Below are 17677 nucleotides of genomic sequence, written 5' to 3'. Positions count from 1 at the left end.
AGCTGGGCGGTCAATTTGTTCAACTTGCTCTCATCGCTCCTGATCTTCATCTTGATGTCCATTCTTCTGTTCATCAGATATGCCCTCTACTGAGTAAGCTTTCCTCAGCTGCGCTAGGCGAGACTGATATCTCTTGATATCTTCTCTGATAGCATCCATCGAGGCGTCTGAATCTCGAACATCGGACAGCTCTACTTTCCCAGTCGGAGCAGCCTCAGAATCGCATGCCTCAGGCGGGTCTTCAACGCGTTGTGGCTTCGGCCTTTCGTACTTGTGATCTGCATCAGTGTCTTTGCCTTTGGTGCCTTCTTGGCATTTTTGGAGAGACCTCGTGGCCTCCTTCAGTTTTGCTTCTATACTCCGTAACCTCTCTTTAGCTTGTGATCTGGACGTCTCATCTAAACCAGGGGTTTGGTACACTTTCAATGCTTCCGCGTATTTGGCTTCGAACTGCTTGATCGTCTTTTCAAGTTGTTCTTGGCTCGCCCGGACTTTTCTGTGTGCATCGCCTTCGAGGGTCGTCTCGCTGTTCTCGGGCTTTTCGATCTTGCCATTTTGTCTCACCTCTGACACCCTCGTCTCCTGCAATTCTGGATCATTGGGCCGATTTGCAGGATGCGTCACTCGGTCTCCTTTAGAATCTGGGCCCTCTAACGCCTTGGTCTTGCCTTTCGTCGACGTTTGACCGAGCTCGCCGTGATAAGAGTCAAAAGTCTGCGCAGTTTGTCTTTGGATCACCTTACCCGGACCGTCTTTCAAGTGTGGCTTTGCCTTCGTCCGTGGCTTGTCGTTGAAATCTCGCGTATCGAGAGAAGCAGGCTCAGGATGCTTCGTGGAGGATTTATCAGGAGCACGCTTGATTTGGGTAGGTGACAGGGCAGGGGACCTGTCGGAAGCATACACAATGGGTATGGGGGCCGATACGGGCGGACCATGAGGTTGTGAAGTCACGCCACACGCAGGGTAGTAAGGGTGCAGAGGCAGGCCCGGTGGGTGACACCATCCTCCTTCTTGCATGGTTGAAGTAGGATATCCGGGATGGTAGCCATGATGCGCTGCAATTGGAGGAGCGGTTTCCGGCGGGAAATGAGGCGATCGATTATAATCGTACCAAGGTGAAGGCGGAAATTGTACTGCAGTCGGCGGGCCGGCGGGAGACTGGTGGTAATATCCCTGAGCTACTTGTGGCAAGCAAGGATCGACATCATGGAGTCGAGTCATATGAGGAGGAGCAGTCCTCGGCTGTGTGTCCGATGAGTGATCAGCGCAGATACATAAGACCTCCAGAGCACAAGATACAGTACAGCACAGTAAATGACTCACACCTTGTTCTATCAGATTTGGCAGGGGTCTGGCGAACTTATCGGCGATCGGAGTCCTCGAAATCATCACATACCCATCATCTATACTCGTATCTCTAGGAATAGGTGGGACAGGTACCGATGGAACATCAATCTCGATCTTCCGACTACCGCCCCTGCGCATGGACTTGAGGGACTTCAAACTTCTTTTCTTTGTCAGCGAAGCCCCAGAACGGATCTTATCAATTATGTCAGTGGACTTGCGTGTATCCTCTTCAGACGAATATATGTGGACACCCTTCGAGGCAGAAGACTGCATAGGCCGACGTATAGCTATGGGTGATGTGGATACTGATTCGCCCAAGGATTCGAGGTGTTGTTCTAGCTCTCTCTGTTCGATCCTCCCTCGATGTCGTTCATATTCTTCTGCCTCTCTAGCTTGCTCCGTCTCTTTTCTGACCATCTCCTCCCGTGCAGCCTTTTCACGTTCGATTTCCGCTTTTTCAGCCTCTCGGGCAAAGCTTTCAGCTTGTTCGGCCTCTTTTTGCTCAGCCATAAGCTTTCTCAGCATCAGTAAAACCTCTTCTGAGATACCGTTAGCATTACCGCGAGCTTCGGAATCAGGGAATGCCCGCACTTGGTGCTCTTCCCCGCCGCGATCTTGACCTCGAGGCGTGTTCTGAGGGAAGGTCAAGGAGTCTCGGATGTTCTCTCCTAGATTGTTAGTAAGACCTTTGGCCTTTTGTCCTCTTTCCAATTCACCAGCGAATATCCGGACTTGCTTCTTGGGGGACACGGGATCAGTGGGCGACGCATTATGAGCTTTGGCAGCTTCGACTGGGTTTATTACATCGCTTGGAGGTTTCGCTCGTGCACCTACGCCCCTGCTTCTACTCCTGTATCTGGAAGTCCCGGGATCAGTAGTAGGTGAGAACAGAGACTTGAAGGAAAATTTGGGTTTGACACGCTGGACCCCTGGAGAAGGTGGCGGGGTTGAGTCTTCACCTGATGAGGAGGAATCCACACCTGGAGGAGCGAACATTATGGTATTTCTGTCTGTGGTCGGGAAGTTGAGTCTTTTTTAAAGATCTTGCCTTTTTTCAGTATAGCCCAAGATGTTTAAGTCGTTATGCGCGATGCGATGAGGTACTCTATCCTCGTATCTATGTACTTGTACTCGACGGCTGGATGAGTAATCCATCCCCAAGCACATAAATAACAATTATGTGTCATTTCATGTCGAGTGGCATCCAGATTGACTCAAGAGGTCTTCTCATCGTCATCCTTTTATGGGTCTGGTGACCACCTTTTTCAGGTTAGACCATAAAGGATTCTTACCTGACACCCATGTGCGATTGGGCGTTACAGCCCATCAGACCTTTCATATGAGGCTTACAAAAGATCGGCATCTGTTCGGCCTCTGCCGATCGAGAAGCTTCATGTGGATGAGAGCATCTGTCTTCCCACTGGCTTGTTCAAAATAATAGCGAAAAATGACGGTCAACTGCTAGCATCATCGTGATCGTGTTTTTCTCCACTGTGAAAATGACATACTACAGACCGGCGGCGGCGGTTTTGAGGAACATAACTTACTGGTGACCCTGAGGGCGCTTATACATCCCTTCGGCCCTCGGACTTCAGCTTTCCCCCTTTACCCCCTTCCATCTTCTTTCTGGGCTCCTCTCTCCCCAAACCCAATTGTGCACCCAGGCCAATCGGACGCAGCCGAAAAGGATGACGAGCTTACGCAGCATCGGCGCATTTCTGAAGCGCAGGCTATCAAATGAAAAGACACCTATTTTATTTTATCTGATAAACCGAGACCCGCATGTTTATTTATAAAAATCCCCCTTCTCCCTACCCTGTTTCACCTTTCTATCAAACTCGTTTTCTTCATTCCATTCTTGCTTGTTGTCCTTCATAGAGATCATCAAACAGTGTGTACCGAGCTAAGATGCTAGGCAAAATCTCATCTTTCTTATCTCACACCGAACCTCTTCCGTCATCTCACACTGCAGCTAGACGAGCAGATACATACGTCACTCTTTCGAAAGAATTGGGACAAGCCGGCGTTCCCACCTCGGAAACGGATTGCGCGTCATGTAGTAACCCATGCTTGGACCCGTCTCAGAACGGATCAGGAAGTGTCGATGAGATTGTATACGATGGGAAAGCGTATGAAGAGTATGTATTGGAGAAATACGGGGATTTAGGAGAATTGCCGAAGGGGTTCGATACAGATTGGGAGAGTGATTTGCAGGGGTCATCGAAAGGTGGGAAAGGGCGAGTGGTCGTTATCAGTACGGGTAAAAGTGATTGGGAGAGAGATCATGTAGTGAGTCCATCACCACCTTACAAGTCCTCCGCATGGCTGGGAGTGTTCAATGCAGAGTGAAGAACTGCGCCGGAAGCACAAGAACATCGCTGATCAATCGCTATCGGCAGGACGAGAAAGGCTCTCTGGCTCATCATCTGGACAAAGTCATCTCCTCAGCACCGACACCTGCCTCGTCAGACTCGAAGCCGAAATCCTCCATACCGTACATCTCACCATCTGAATTCCCCTCGCCATCCGACCCGCTTTCCAAGCCCATCTCAGTACAACCTTCGCTCTACTCTTCATCGCTTATATCGCAGTCAGACGACCCTTCCGACCAGACTGTACTGGTCTTCCCAGACTGGAAAGTCATACATGAGATCGATAACTCACTGCAAGGCGCAAGATCGTTGTATGAGAATCAGTTATCCTGTGAAGTAGGTAGATCTGGAAAACCTCTTATGGATGAAGTGGAGGATGAATTCTCGAGGCGGAGAAGTTGGGTTCTACCCTACAGAGCGGTGATATTACTCTGTAAGTCGTGTTGGCAGTATCATCATTACAGCTTGCGATAGGACGCCGATCTAATAGCACGTATATGCCGGATCAGGTTCACACAAGAAGAGAGATAAACGATGTCATATTGCTGCGCCGCTCTTGCGATCAGCTCTGCATACGGTCTTGCAGAAACACGATATCGATATCGACGAAGATGGATCATCTCTTACGCATCTTGATGGACCGCCATTGGAGGAGATCAGCGGATCAGACAGTGAGCGTGAAGAGGAGGTGGGCAAGCGGATAGGCGAGATTGAGAGTGTCCAAGGAGGGGAAGGCGGACAAGTGGGCATTTTCAACATCAACCATCTAGGAGGACACAGGTATGCTGGTGTGATGCTTGTGAGTGGAATGATACCTCCCATCGCACGTGTCTACATGATCATTCGTTGGCTCTGTTGACTTTCGTCGCTTTAGATCCTCTTCCCATCTGGAGCGTACATATCGTATGGTCGAGTCAGTCCTGCAGAGATACCTAGAGTAGTTGAGGACACGATATTGCAGGGAAAGATCGTACCTGGATTACTGAGGAACGCTGTCGGCGTCGAACGAGCTGGAGTGAAGACTGGCAAAGGCTTCCTGAGCTGGTGATTGCCCTCCGCTGCGTCACGGGTCCGTGATTTTGACAACGATCTGGTTTATTCGATATAGATTGTACTCCAGAATAGATGACAGGCATTATGTATAATTGTTTGAAGCGCATCTACATAAAGCCAACGGTTAGATGAGGCTGCAATCTGCGTCACGCCATTTCCGACAAGATCTGAGGTCTTCGTCGCTGGAACGCTATCTATAAGTGCAATGCATTATGGATACAGATATGGTGAATCCGAGCTGAAGATACAGAAATCAAGTTTTCACAGGTCTATCGCAACAATCACTCGTCCTTCTTACTCTGCAGGTTCTTGTACTCCTCCTCTATCACCCTTATGAAGTCCTGAGCAGTATGACCGTCCTGTCGATGCATGCGCTTGTCAGTTTCGCCTTCAGCAGAGGTCAATTGGGATAGAAAGAAACAGAAGAGGCGATGCTGCTCACATCACATCCTTTCCATACGCCGCCATCAACGACACAACGTCTCTTCCCTGCCTTGTTGACCGTCGAATCAATATCAATCGTACAACTAGTCGTAATTCCCTTATCGTACACTTCCTTGATATTCCTCTTCAACAACTGTGTAGCTTCTTTACCCAGGAGTTTCACCTCGTCATCACCTCCGCCTTCAGGCTTGTCCTTGCCTTTGTGTTTCTGCGGAGTTTCGAGGGTCTGATTGAAGTTTTTACCCTGTATACATTTTCCGACGCCCGAGTTTACCCAATCTATACCGACTGTCTTCACGCATTTCTGGATCGATTCTACGCTACCTATTTCCTTGGGGAAAGTGGAAGGGTAGTTCTGGCATTGGACGACTGCGTATGCCTTGTCTACCGGTAGATGTTCGTACAGACATATTTGATGGGCGTTGCCTATACATTCGATCTGGCCGTGTTTGCATGTCACCCCGAGCGGTTCGGTCTTATTTGGTCTGCCATCAAAGTGAACAGCCTCAGCATCGATTGTTAAGTGAGACAAGAGTCTGAGACGGAGATCGATGGACGCACGTTCCGATATACCCTACATTCAAATCTATCTTATCTAATATCCCTTCCTGCTGAATGACCTACATAAGATGAGTAACGATTAGCCGCATTTCAAACAAACGAACACCTGGCTGAACTACACTTACGCTCTGGAATACGTTCTCGCATAACCTCTAGCACAAGTTGTCAGTTGAATGCCTCCTCTGTAACACTACATGAAGTCCTCAGAGCCGTCTACTCACTGCATCGGGGCATCTCGACATGACATATAACGATACATTCACTCTTTCTCCCGCTAAGTCTGATTCGAGGCTGAATGGCTGCTGAGCCGGTGAAGGCAGAGATGTCGCCAGACCAGCTAAGAAGGGCAAAGTAAGCACAGAGCGCATCGTACTCCAGGCCTGTTCGTTTCTCTTTGTTTCTGGAGTGTTAAGGGATGCTTGGAACTATTGAGAACAATTGAAGTGTTCGGATCCAAGCCGGTCCTTGTTGAAAGCGAGCATTTGGGTGGCGAAGACGTCATTCTCGCTCATATGCGGCGCATATCACGTGACTTGGCCCGACAAACCCTTCGTCATGAATAACACCCCTTGCATGCGTTCCCTGTTTGCGAGACACACATTGTTCTCACTGTAATTTGAAGAGCTCGTATCCTTACTGAAGGCTGGACATCATCGAACGAGGTTACGCCGGGTCGATTGCGGGTTTGATCTGATTTCAACGCGTTACACACGATGTCCTCCTTTCAGACGTTCCGGACAACCTCAAAGGATCCGATGAAGCCGTCCTTTCACGGCGTTACAATGTTACTGAACGACAATGCTGAATCGTTATATTCACTCAGCTGTGACCTGTCCAGCTACCAAGTCCAATACACAGGGCTGAACCCTCTTCAAGCAGCAAATGCTTCGTATCGGACTAAAGACTGCCAAGTGGGCGGTGGACATTCTTGAAAAATTTCGGACCTAAAAACAAGATCTGCACGACTGCTATTCGTGGGGTCCGGTATACACAGGACTGCAACACTAATGCGCCGTTCATGTAGCAAGTGACCAGCTTACTTATCACAAGTGCAATGCCTAGAGATCTGGGACAACGCGCGCAAAACTTCAGAGAGCAATGGGTAAGTCAGACGTTTCTTCACTCGCTGAGAGATTCGCTTGTTTGATACTCTTATGACTTGCGAGCGCTGAGGCCACTTTGTCCGTAACATAGCTCGCTCCTTCTGGAGGGTGGCTGGCAGAGATAGTGATAATCATGTCGGACTCGACGGGGATATGGGATCTCATAATCCTCTCAGGCGTTTTCGTCGGGAGTTGGATCATCCTGCGGACCAGTCCGATGGAGATATCCTTGATCCTGGCATTAGCCTTTGATCTGACTATACCTCTTCAATACCATAGTGAGCTCTCTGCTTCTACTTTTACGCTTCTGTGTATTCTGATAATTTTACTATACTGATTGTGATGCGGTCACGTAGATGACGAATACTTGTCTTCGAAACATGAAGTACACCTCCAGAATTACTGGCCGACTTTCATGATTGGCTGTATTGTTGAAGGTGTCTCTTTCTTCTTTCTTCATCCAGACTTATTCACACTCATCGTGTGTGTTAAGACTACTTTCATGTTGTTGATATGGCTAAGCAAAGATCAAGAGGGTTTGGCCGTGAGTGATGAAACCGTTCATTTCCTCACTTCCGACGATTCTCAATTGACGTGCGGTATCGATAAGTTGACGCTGTACCTCTATGATTATCCCTATTGCAGATCAAGCGTCGTAAATCGGGAACCGGTCCTGATGGTCGATCGAACCAACCTGACAATAGACGATCTCGTCAGCCGTCCCCTGACTCACCTTCTGATCTTGAATCAGAATCCCGACCTCGCAAATCTAGTCAGTCAAGCACCTCACCGCCTGCTAATATGCCTAAATCGAGGCATATCAAAGATCCGTACAAATACCTCAAGAGAGCAGGATACGACGATCCTGCCATAGCAGGAATGATCAATACCATGAACGAAGGCGACAAAGATCAGGCCAAGAAGTTACTACAAAAGTGGATGAAACCCAAAGATGCGGACGAAGTGAAAAGGCGAAATCAGCAATACGGCCAGAAAGCGAAAGACGCAGGCTGGCAACCCTCGCCCTCTGGTTCCGGCCCCGCAAGAGGTCCGGGTGATGGTTCGTCCGGCGGAAACTCAAGCTTAATGCCAAAGAGTAAATACGTACCGGATGCGCACAAATACCTGAAGCGCGCAGGCTATGAAGACCCCGCTATAGCAGGGATGATCCTTTCTCTGAATCAAATGAAGAATAAGCACCAAGCCAAGAAGCAGTTTTCAGCTTGGGCAAGGGAGAAAGATCCAAAGCACATCCAGCGCAGGAACACACAGTACGCTGAGAGGGCTAAACAAGCTGGGTGGAAAGGAGCGCCGAATAGCGGATCAGGTGGCGGAAGCGGATCTGCATCTGCTTATACGAAACAAGAACGAATCGATGACGGACCACCGAATATGCCAACTTCGTATTTTGTTCCGACTTCGAAGGGGTATGCGGAACTGAAGAAAGCGGGATACGATGAGCCTGCCATAGCCGGCATGCTGGCGCTCATGAACACCTTGGACCAGAAACAAGCTCTGAACAACTACGAGGTGTGGACGTCGGAGAAGAATCCTGAGCAGATCAAGAGGCGTAATAAGCAGTACGGCGACGAGGCGAGGGAGATGGGATATCCGGATAAGCCGAAGATGAATGCGCATGTAGGTGGGAATCCATTTGATAAGATGAAAAAGAAATTAGGTATCCCCGTTAATTCCGTTAAGAAAGTAGAAGCGCTCTTGAACTCTAAAGAAATGAAACAGAAAGGTGTCAAGCCAGAGATGAAGGATAAAATTTTGAGTACGCTTAAAAATCCGACGAGTGAGCAGGAGATACAGCAGGTAGTGAAAGTATTGAGATCATTAGGTGTGGATATTCAGAGTGATGAGATGCAAGATGGATGGATGTCCCCGGATGGGAAAGGCGGATATAGGGATATAGTACTGAGACAGAACGATATGAAGAAATTGGTGAATTCGATGAGACAGAAGGGGTTCACGAAAGAACAGATGAATCAGTGGATTGATTATCTAGCGCAACCCCTCTCACGGAATGAGTTTGAAGAAAAAGTGATACCACTAGGTAAGAGGGTTGGTTGCTCGATAGGAGAAGGATATCATGGAACGGGTCCACACAAGATCGATCCCAAGAAATTGAGTGAGATTAGGACAGCGATTCAAGAGAAGACGGGAGTCAATGCGAGTTTGCTCGATCATATAATTGTAAAAGCCATCAATATCAAGGATCCGAAGCAGGCCCAGAATAGATTGAATAGCTTGATGAAAGATGGGATCACCAGAGAGGAGTTCGAGAAATACAGGAAGGAAGTGGAATGGTCCTAATGTTGAAGGATGCTTTTGTCGCTCATACCTGACGTCGATAAGCGAAGTTCATATCGTTTTGTGCATGGTATGTGATACATGGCGAGTCACCTATTCTACAGATTCTTTGGCCGTCAGGTTATAAAACTACATACAGGTAGTCAATACACCGTTTGATGTAGTACATATCTACGCCTGATACCCAATCAGACCCTCCAACGTCTTCATCATTTCCAGGACCTTCTCCTCCTGCCACTCTCGGCCAACAATCTGTACACCTACTGGAAGCCCATGCATCTTCTCAGCGTCATATGCTCCGCCTTTTCCGTATACCCGTTTTTCCAAAATCCAAGATCCTTCGCTGTCGTTCAGGAAACCTTCTGAATGACTGTCCAAAGCTTCATCAACGCGAGTCACCGGTATCACTCCTACCGTCGAATCCACCACGTTGAACAAGATCGTAGATACTCTGGTTCATATGTCCATTTGTCAGCATGTGGGCCTCGACACCTGCACCGGAAACACAGGCTGAAAGAGGTTGAGACTGACGATAATGGTGAGAGGAATTTGGTGGCACCATGTTCTAGCGCGGGGACAGCTTGAACCGGACATAGCAGCATGTCAAACTTGTGTTCTTCCCAGACCTGCCAGGAGTCGCTTGATTAGCTCATGATGTCACGGCGAATTTGTGGGGAACCGCCAAATGGTTTGACGTACCAATTTTCGAAAGGCATTGGCATAAACCTCCCTCCTAGCGGTGAATTCCCAAAACTCCTGAACACTCTTCGGACGAGAAGTGGCTGCAGCAATTTTGCACTCAGTGTGACAAGGATCGGCGGATATGAAGGCAGACGTACCGAAAATCGAAGCGAACAGGCGGTCTCCGAGTAGGTTATCGACAACCCATCCGAGCACCGAATGGAGCAGACTCGGTAGTTTTGAGCCAAGCGTTACCTATTGAGGGTTTAGCTTCCACGATCGTTATAATGCATCGCAAATGGAGAGGCGACTCACTAGTCGCATCGAGCTTTCCATTGGATCAGACCCGATATTACCCAGCAGAGTCTTGTATCCGTCAGAGGAGGTCAAGCCAGCGAAGACCTATGCATAGTGACAAGTCAGCCCCGCTCAATACACAACATCGATTTGACGTACTTTCAATGCTTCTGCAACTGTTTGCTCGTGTCAGCAAGCTATAATGAGCAAGGTGAGGAGATCATGTACTGCAGGTGAGGAGATCATGTACTCACTATTTGGTGGGTGGAATTCTACTACTTCGTGACCTGCTTCCCTTAGCTTCCTGACACTTTCCTCAACAGCCCTCACACAAGCAGGACTAGTCTAATATCCCGGTTGCAGTAAGCGAAGGCCTGGACAATGAGCTCAATTCAGCTTACCTTGATCAGATTATCTTGTGTCCAGTACCCGACCTTGAGCTTCTTAGGTATATCCACTTCTTTCCAAGGTAAAGGAAGTAACACCTCCCCTTTCAAAGCTATGTCTGCTGTCGAATGTGCGAGACTCAACATGCTCTTAGAAGCGAAAATTAGATCGTCTACCGTTCGACCCATAGGTCCAACCATTCCCTGTCCAGGTGGTCAGCTTGCAATGATGGCATAGATCGCTTTGCTTTAGGCGGCTGGCTAACCTTGATGCCGTCAAACCCTTTCACACTATTTCTCTGACCCATTACAGGCCATCTTCCTCTGACGGGCTTGAGCCCACAGACTCCGCTATAATGCGCAGGTATACGCAAAGAGCCGCCGACTACCCCAAGAGCTCAGCTTAAAGTTCGGCACACGTGGAGAATGGTTCTCTTACTATCCGATCCCCAGCCCAGCGGTGTACCATGCAAGGCAATCAAAGCCGCTTCTCCTCCTGAGCTTCCTCCGCATGTTCTATCAGACGAGTGGGGATTAGTGGTCGTCAAGAATATGGGATTACGACATTCGAACGCCAGTAATGTCTGCGATTGGGTAGGTCCTTGTTAAGCACGAAGAAGGAAAGTCTTTGCGTGCTCTGGGACCTGAGTCGACTCACTTGGGGAACATTCGTTTTGCAAAATGGTATTCCTCCTGCCTTTCTGAACAGCTTCACCAGCTGAGACAGACCCGTATAAGCCCGATATGCCATGTATAAAGCCCGTCCGATCGCGCTCACAGTGGCTTCTGCATCTCCTTTGTCGGTAGGATCAAAGCAGTGACTAAAATGGATCATCAGTATTCAGGTTTCCTGGTCCGTGAATTCATGTCTAAGAATGATCGCTGATATACACTCACGGCGAACAACCAAGTGAGGAATCCACCCCGAGGATGTTGTATGTGTCTAATGCGAACGTTGGGAATGACGTTAGCTCGAACTGCCTCCTCGACCAGCCGATCAGTGGATATACCTTTGAAGCTGGACGGTAAACCCCAGAAATCCCCTTCGGCTGTACCAGTCGCAGCAAAATCTTTGTCCATTTCCCTCGCTCGTCTCAACGCATCCTCGAAAACGACTATCATGCACACAGGTTATCAGCGTCCTTGGTCTGCGACCTGAGGGAGAGCTCGGCTCACCCTCTGTCAAGCAATTGGTTTTTCTATGAGCAGCGCATGCCGATCGAATCTTTTTCTCGTCAGCTCAAACTAAGCAAGCGAGAACTCACAAAAGCTATCATGATCCGTTCTACTGTCCAACCCTGCTTCTTAGCTTTCAAATTGTACACAATCTGCTCGGGCCTATGAGCGGGGGTGGTCAGCTGAAGGATTTACCAGCCGACTTGCGCTAGCTGGACTCACTTAGTGTGTGTATATTCTTGATCTTCAGGATGTTCACTGGCACACCCCAATTCATCCTCCATCTGCTTGATCAGCCGCTCCCTCTCATCCTGCTTTCTCTTCGCGACGGCTAACGTGGTACTCGAGACCATGTTCATGAAGTCCGCTCGGTCTGGGAAAATAGCAGTGAAATCATTCACAGCGAACAGTCCAGATATCTGATGGACAACGTTTTGTTGCTGGTCCGATGACGTTTCAGGTTTCAACCGGAATTAATCTCGCACCACGTGATTATCTGGACTGCCCTGAGACAAGGTCACTGTTCATCACAGCAAGTTTTACAATTTGCATCTGCATGCATGTTGTTGCAGCTCAACGTCGCCTGTAGCAGCCTCCTAGCAGCCGCGTCCGCTCGACTGTTACTTCCAAGTGCGTCGTCTCTCGTGGTGAACATTCCGTAAAGGCTCCGAATTTCTGATACTAGTGACAATCTGCTCAAAGGCGGAAAGGAAGGTACAACCGTGGGAATGTGAACGTGTGACCGTACATCCCCGCGGCCAAAACGCTGCTCAACAATTCCCCTGTTTGTTGATCATTTGCCTTGTGTGCGAAATATCGTCTAAAAGATGGCAGAGGCGCCCACTGCAGCTGGTAGGTCCTCTCAGTGCATGTTTCGTGACTGAGCCGTCTACTGAACTCATTTTGAAGTGCGATCGGCAGGTCCAAGCTTCACGCGAGCACCTCGATCAAGATTAGATAGACCATGTGATCTCTGTGAGCAGTTATATGACCCAGCATAGGTGATCGCTGATTACGACTGCGTAGGCAGACGACTGAAACAATTATGCTCGATCGAAGTGCGCGGGGAGCCGTGTATGGCTTGTAGAGTACGGTTCAAACCATGTACTTTTGACATGCCCCCAAGTGTACGGAAACGGAGGAAGAAGGAATCACCAAGTCATGCAGTGCAAAGTCAACGGGCACCCATCTTGGATACATGTGATCAGCATCCCTCTCGGTCATCTGTTGTAAGTCCGATTTGATGTCGATCTCGGATCATGCTGACGCCGAACCTAGTCCCATGACTTGCATCCATCGGCTCCATCGTTATCTATCGGGACGTCCTCGATGAGAGATGACAACGGTGTAGGACAAATACCTTGGACAGTGAATTCTGAACACATTGAGGTGAGTAATCGAAGGTCTGTAAAAACCACGATAAATTTGAGCTGATCTCAATCGATTCCAGGAGGATATCCCACCTTCCTCGCTAGATATGGAAGAACCCCACGACGAAGAATCGCATTTCCTAGGTGCAGATGCATTCTCGACCTTGGTCGTCAAAGCGACAGATCTTTCCACCACATCCCAGACACCTGGCGGACTATCTTTTCGTCAAGTTTCGTCCGATACGCGGTTTCCCGTCTATTTCGTCAAAACTCCTGCTCTGATTTACGGTAGAACACCTCATAATGGGCAAGCTGCCCTTGAGGCGAACCAAAAAATGGGTGAAAAGAGATGCAGTAATCTCCTGCCGAGGATATTCGGCTCGTGAGCAGATCCTTCTCCTTGTTTGCTGCATGGCAGCCCCATTTACTTATTGTGCTCGGTACTCAACCACAGCGTCAGGGCGCATACCTTAAAAGCCATCCCTATCATAAATCCGAAACGTCTTGATGCCACTTACTCCGCAGATGCACCCGGACCAGGAATATCGCCTGCGTTGTTAGCGGGGATTATCGCTCATTCGACGCATTACATACCCGCACTCCGAGGAATACATAAGGAATTATGGTCGAACGCTCTACTAGCGTTGGATGACGAGTTCAGACAACCGCGATTGGCGACTTTGCAATTGGCTCTTTTACAGATGTATAGTCGACCGATGGAAATTGCTGAGAACGCCGGTCAGTTGACGATCGGCTCAGGCAGGGTGAGTTGGCTTATACTTCTGAATGTCGACGGGATACTGATTTTCGGGGCAATGCATGTACGCAATGTAGGCGCTTGGTGCGGCTTTCTTGCTGGGATTACATATCGATTCAACCAATTGGTCCCTGCCGCTATGGGAGAGGAAACTGAGAAAGCGGATATGGTGGGCTTTGGTGATACAGGATAAATGGAGAGCATTGCTATATGGAAGACCCAGTTTGTGAGGACTGTTTGACCTGCCTGACGAGAGAGTCATTGACACGCTGACCTAGCCTATAGCTTGCACAAAGGTAGTTACAATGTCCCCTTGCTCTCCGTGGAAGATGGAGACTATGGCGAAGATGCTTCGACACCGGACAGAACATCGATGGAATCGTTCATCGCCACCAGCCGACTTACCCTGCTCATAGAGTGAGTTATGGGATCAATGTCAGCAGCGGACAGTCTTGAGGCTGATACTACCATTCAGCGATATCATCGACAACTTCCAATCGATTTCTGAAGTGGGAAGTAAGCAGACTCCGGCCCCTGTCAGCCGGATAGCCCAGCTTGAGCTGTCGATCGAAAGGATTCAAGAGATCCGCCAGGAGTATCTACCAATTTTCGGTGTTTCCCAGCACGCAGAGCGAGGAGCGATCACTGCACCCACCGGCGTTCGTGAGTGCTGAACGGTCATGATGTCAAGACATTCTGAAAATCGGATAAATAATGATGCTGATAAACTCCGATGGACAGGCTCGTTTCAACTCTCATCCCTCGGCCTGACTGTACTCATCCGTCGTTTGTTACTGCGGACCATCCCGGACACCCCATATAACAAAATACAATCTCTCAGTGCTATCGTCGACGCTCTTCAAACCTGCCGAGAGGTCACTAATTTCGTTGAGTGCCTCACACCAGGTGACGAAGAGCTGTATTGGACACCTTGTAAGCATCAAACTTCTCGATCTGTCTGGCATTCGCTCATCTGGTGCGTCGCGACAGACGCCTTCCACCATATCTTCAACGTTCTCAGCTTACTCCTATACATCATCACGAGAGCCCGATCGTTGAACCACGAAATTATCGGGCAGACAACAGAGTTGACCATAGGTTACGTCTCGACTATGATCGCCAAGTACCGGAGGACCCAATGGGATGTGATAGCCGCTGCACTGAGACGAGCGGTAGTCCTTCTCATGTGTGTCAAGCAAGACTTACCTGAGTTCAACCAATCGTACATTGATGTCGCTACTGCGCTCAACTTGCCTACTTTTGGTGAGTCCCTCAGGGGCCATATCTTCGATGCCACTGCCAAAACTGATGATGTTTGGTGGGATCCAGTGACCGATCTATCCGTCGATGACTTCCTAGCTTCACTGGGAATAGATGTCCCAGCTGCTTGGTCTCAGGTGATGGATGATCAAACTTGGCTAAGCAGTGTTGGGTTCAACAACGATCTAGGTGTCTGAATTTGTTGCAGAATGCATTACAAGCGGTCCGGACGGTATACAGGATTCGCATTCGCGCTTCGATTTCAACATCACAACGAAGAAAACAATCATCTACACAAGACTGGTAAATGACATGCGCTCTAATCGGTAGATCAGGCACGTCTGCCAAGGAAAAGCAGTGTACAGCACTATCCAAAATGAGGGACTTCAACCCCTGCAATAACTTCTACCAACCTTGCTCCGGCTCCCCAGGGCTGCTTGTATATATCGCTCTTCCCGACCTTTGCGACTCTGGCTCTACTGAAAGTGAGCGCGTCGATATTCTTACCGTCCTTGAAGATGGACTTAACACCAGCTCGTTGAAGAACGGGCGAATCGACGAGCAAGTCTGGTCGCACGTCGTTATTCGGTATCGAGAAATAGAAGACTCCGCATCGGGTGTGATTCCGCTGATCTTGCGGAGGAGCAAAGACTCGGTGATTGGCAGCTTTGAATAGGCCGCCGGTCCACCATTCCATCATTATGCCGCAATTTATCTGTGAGATTCAATTTCAGGTGTGAGCTGTGCGAATCTAAAATCAGATATGTGATTCTTGGAGAATGAGAAGGAACTGAAGTTGAGACTACTTCACTCACGATGATTCCACCGGGAGTATGCCTCGTGTATCTCCATACACCTTGTTCGTCCCGTACTTGCAACGATGCCATCGGTTGCGAACTGGAATTTGTGTAAGTCTGATCAATTTCAATCCGGCCTTTACGAAGGCGCACGAGTTTCAAAGTACGACACTCACAACACCATAGTGACCGCTCCATGGTCTTGATGACCTTTCAACCATACTCCGCCGACTTTCTCTTCATCCTCCGGACTGAACTCATCGTAATAGGCCATATCTTCAACGGTTTGATCATTAGCCAAATCAATCTCTGTGAAGCGGCGGGGAGAAGAGATGCTCACATCTGAACCATGAGTCATCCTTTTCTTCATATTTATGGAAATTAACAAACGTGTCGATCGGTAACTTCAGAGCGAGCGCGAATACTACATCGTGTGTGACACAGATACCCATCAGTCTAAGGTTTAACGCATCGCTCGGAGTAGGTGATAGATTGTTCGGTTCAGCTCAAAACCCTCACTTACGCTGATACACTTTATACAGTACATCCTTATGTACCCTCTCACAAAAGCTTTTGACTTCAGCTTGGAATGGCTTGATAGTCGACGGCATAGGTTGATCGCTCATATCTCTTTGCCAATTAAATTGCTCGATCTGATCTTTAACTCCTTTTTCCATTCTACCATGATGCCAGTGCAAAGCCAACATATCAGTATGTATTTTCCCATATCATGCCTGCGATCAAGGTTGAACGACTTACTCATAGTAATTCCGTAATTTAAAGCCTCGATATTGACCTGTCTGATCCATATGTCCATCTAATTCTTTCTTCTCTTCCAGAGGGGTCTTCTCCAACACAGTCTGTTGATATTCGCAATAAATTACCATTTGCATCTTCATCAGCACTCTTTGGCGAAGACGGGGAGAGCGAGAAAACGAACAGGAAGCGAACAGACTTACATAGCCTATATCCACCTGCCTAGCAATCTCCTCCTCGCTGATTCCGAATCCAGTCAAAACGAAGAAGCCCTGGGTGGTCATCGCTTGATATAGCTGTCCAGCAAGTTTCTGCTGTGCGTCAGGCCCATCGGCGAAAGTTGATAAGTCGATATTCATCAGGTCGGCATACGGCTACATAACAACAAGCAAGCACATATGTTATCTTCGTCAAGGCCTGGAGCGGGACATGTACTCACTATGTCCATCTGGGAAGGTCCGACAGGGGTGAAGTGAAGTAAGCCCTCAGCACCCTTGGTTGACCCGTTGGCACGGGTACTAGTGGTCGACATGATCTCGATGGCTTCGATGTCCTTTTGACTTGCAAGCCTTAGTAGGAGAGTGTAGGAGAGAGTCGAGATTGTGCAGTCAGGATGGAAGAAATGTAGCCGGCGTCAAGTCGTTGAAGCATGACATCAACGTAGATCTCAAGGTGTGGTTGTTCTGATATATACCTCTCCATCGATTGGCCGGGAAGATCTGCTTTATGCAACGGCCAACATCGGCCAAATGCACTACCAAGGCGGAACAGCAGAGTAACGTTAGATCAAAGGTAATCCTAACGTGACCGCGTCAGATGACTCTTATCTCTTAAACACGGTTATGACCGATATCTGAACGCCGCGGGCACGGCTGATTACTCTACTCAAGATGATCTCAGACCCTTCTCCTACTCCATATGCAGGATATGATTGACAGATGACGAAGGTTGGGAATGTTGAGAAATACTCACGAGACACCAACAGTGATTTGATACAGCTC

The 17677-nt window shown here is 48.6% G+C and overlaps 7 protein-coding genes across 7 annotated transcripts; 3 read left to right on the top strand and 4 right to left on the bottom strand.

Annotated features, from left to right (window-relative positions):
• Positions 1-30: 30 nt before the first annotated feature.
• On the bottom strand, positions 31-2343 carry I303_101349 (uncharacterized protein; the record flags this gene model as incomplete). The annotated part of the gene is made up of 2 exons (XM_018404718.1): positions 31-1242; positions 1324-2343. 2 exons carry the CDS (start codon positions 2341-2343, stop codon positions 31-33), a joined length of 2232 nt encoding a protein of 743 aa, XP_018267372.1.
• A 912-nt stretch (positions 2344-3255) lies between these two features.
• On the top strand, positions 3256-4767 carry I303_101348 (uncharacterized protein; the record flags this gene model as incomplete). The annotated part of the gene is made up of 4 exons (XM_018404717.1): positions 3256-3636; positions 3747-4152; positions 4229-4518; positions 4594-4767. The coding sequence occupies 4 exons, from the start codon at positions 3256-3258 to the stop codon at positions 4765-4767; spliced, it is 1251 nt and encodes a 416-aa protein (XP_018267371.1).
• Positions 4768-5053: 286 nt separating this feature from the next.
• On the bottom strand, positions 5054-6145 carry I303_101347 (uncharacterized protein; the record flags this gene model as incomplete). The annotated part of the gene is made up of 5 exons (XM_018404716.1): positions 5054-5131; positions 5215-5701; positions 5778-5836; positions 5903-5929; positions 5999-6145. 5 exons carry the CDS (start codon positions 6143-6145, stop codon positions 5054-5056), a joined length of 798 nt encoding a protein of 265 aa, XP_018267370.1.
• A 686-nt stretch (positions 6146-6831) lies between these two features.
• On the top strand, positions 6832-9199 carry I303_101346 (uncharacterized protein; the record flags this gene model as incomplete). Its single annotated transcript, XM_018404715.1, has 4 exons — positions 6832-6879; positions 6972-7158; positions 7237-7424; positions 7526-9199. 4 exons carry the CDS (start codon positions 6832-6834, stop codon positions 9197-9199), a joined length of 2097 nt encoding a protein of 698 aa, XP_018267369.1.
• Positions 9200-9367: 168 nt separating this feature from the next.
• I303_101345 (uncharacterized protein) lies at positions 9368-12089 on the bottom strand (the record flags this gene model as incomplete). Its single annotated transcript, XM_065968323.1, has 17 exons — positions 9368-9647; positions 9728-9822; positions 9896-9978; positions 10036-10132; positions 10193-10279; positions 10334-10350; positions 10429-10519; positions 10576-10764; positions 10827-10945; positions 11000-11144; positions 11219-11278; positions 11339-11381; positions 11458-11503; positions 11571-11675; positions 11737-11785; positions 11850-11898; positions 11959-12089. 17 exons carry the CDS (start codon positions 12087-12089, stop codon positions 9368-9370), a joined length of 1686 nt encoding a protein of 561 aa, XP_065824395.1.
• Positions 12090-12563: 474 nt separating this feature from the next.
• On the top strand, positions 12564-15320 carry I303_101344 (uncharacterized protein; the record flags this gene model as incomplete). The annotated part of the gene is made up of 12 exons (XM_018404713.1): positions 12564-12588; positions 12658-12711; positions 12763-12965; positions 13015-13125; positions 13187-13488; positions 13561-13870; positions 13941-14089; positions 14149-14280; positions 14339-14526; positions 14605-14796; positions 14854-15126; positions 15193-15320. 12 exons carry the CDS (start codon positions 12564-12566, stop codon positions 15318-15320), a joined length of 2067 nt encoding a protein of 688 aa, XP_018267367.1.
• Positions 15321-15490: 170 nt separating this feature from the next.
• Positions 15491-17208, bottom strand: I303_101343 (uncharacterized protein; the record flags this gene model as incomplete). Its single annotated transcript, XM_018404712.1, has 8 exons — positions 15491-15838; positions 15939-16020; positions 16097-16196; positions 16261-16344; positions 16444-16598; positions 16680-16780; positions 16880-17050; positions 17116-17208. 8 exons carry the CDS (start codon positions 17206-17208, stop codon positions 15491-15493), a joined length of 1134 nt encoding a protein of 377 aa, XP_018267366.1.
• Between the last annotated feature and the right edge of the window lie 469 nt (positions 17209-17677).

This window comes from Kwoniella dejecticola, chromosome 1 (genome assembly GCF_000512565.2).
Source record: "Kwoniella dejecticola CBS 10117 chromosome 1, complete sequence".
Lineage (NCBI taxonomy): Eukaryota > Fungi > Basidiomycota > Tremellomycetes > Tremellales > Cryptococcaceae > Kwoniella > Kwoniella dejecticola.
This window is presented reverse-complemented; position numbering and strand designations above follow the sequence as displayed.